The sequence below is a fragment of the Cynoglossus semilaevis genome, unplaced genomic scaffold (assembly GCF_000523025.1).
Source record: "Cynoglossus semilaevis isolate Cse_v1.0 unplaced genomic scaffold, Cse_v1.0 C19100294, whole genome shotgun sequence".
Lineage (NCBI taxonomy): Eukaryota > Metazoa > Chordata > Actinopteri > Pleuronectiformes > Cynoglossidae > Cynoglossus > Cynoglossus semilaevis.
The window spans coordinates 1-947 of NW_007586878.1; the positions used below are offsets into that span (position 1 = coordinate 1).

Sequence of the window (947 nt, forward strand, 5' to 3'; positions counted from 1 at the left end):
GTCTGTGATTTGTCCCAAAGTCAGGCATTTTAAGAAAAGAAGCCACGGCTCCACCGTCTGTCACTAGGATATTAACAGTGTCGTGTGAAGTATTCAGTGTTCACAGCTTCAAACTGTGACTTTTGTGATGACTTCTCCCTAGGTCTGATGTCAGAATGTAATGTCTGTTTTATTTTGCTGTCTACCTGAAAAGTTTTGTTTGTAGGCTCCTTGATGAGTAAATGTTGTTTTTCTTGAACTAGACCAAGTATGTCTGGACTTCACCTAGTGAAGCAGGGCAGAGATCGCAGGCGTATGGACCTACAGAGAGACTTCACAGTTGCCTCACCAGCAGAGTTTGTCAAACGATTTGGTGGAAACAAGGTTATTGAGAAGGTAATTGTTTTCTCTCTGTTAAACATAATTCTGCTTTCAATGCACAGCTGACGTTGCAGTCATCGTTTGACCAAACAAACCATCGTGAAAAACGTATTCATGTGACTTCAAGTCAAGAATTAAAAATATCCACCTAAATCATCCCTTAAACTGTAACAGGAAAAATGTAGTAATATACATGTTATATTGAGTTTGTAGCAAAGTATATTGCTTTATATAAGCAAAGTAAGTTTATTTTACATCACCCGCTTTTATCTTCCAGGTTCTCATTGCCAACAATGGCATTGCTGCTGTCAAATGTATGCGCTCCATACGACGATGGGCCTATGAGATGTTTCGGAATGAAAGGGCGATTCGTTTTGTTGTCATGGTGACGCCCGAAGACCTAAAAGCCAATGCAGGTGAGCTTTAGTATAGTAGTAGTAAAGTAGTAGTAAAGTGTAGTAGATGTGAAAAGCGCAGTAACATCAGGTATGTTTTTATTGCAGGAAGGGCTGGGTATTGCTTGGTGTCTTGAATCACGATATTTTGCCCACTATAACGATAATATCGCGATGCAGCGATTCTGCGAT

At 40.0% G+C, this 947-nt stretch overlaps 1 protein-coding gene across 1 annotated transcript; it reads left to right on the top strand.

Moving 5' to 3' along the window:
• Window positions 1–242: 242 nt before the first annotated feature.
• LOC103394780 (acetyl-CoA carboxylase 1) lies at window positions 243–776 on the top strand (the record flags this gene model as incomplete). Its single annotated transcript, NM_001328240.1, is given in 2 exon segments — window positions 243–375; window positions 638–776. Coding segments are annotated over 2 exon segments (272 nt in total), but the record flags the coding sequence as incomplete, so codon positions are not given.
• Between the last annotated feature and the right edge of the window lie 171 nt (window positions 777–947).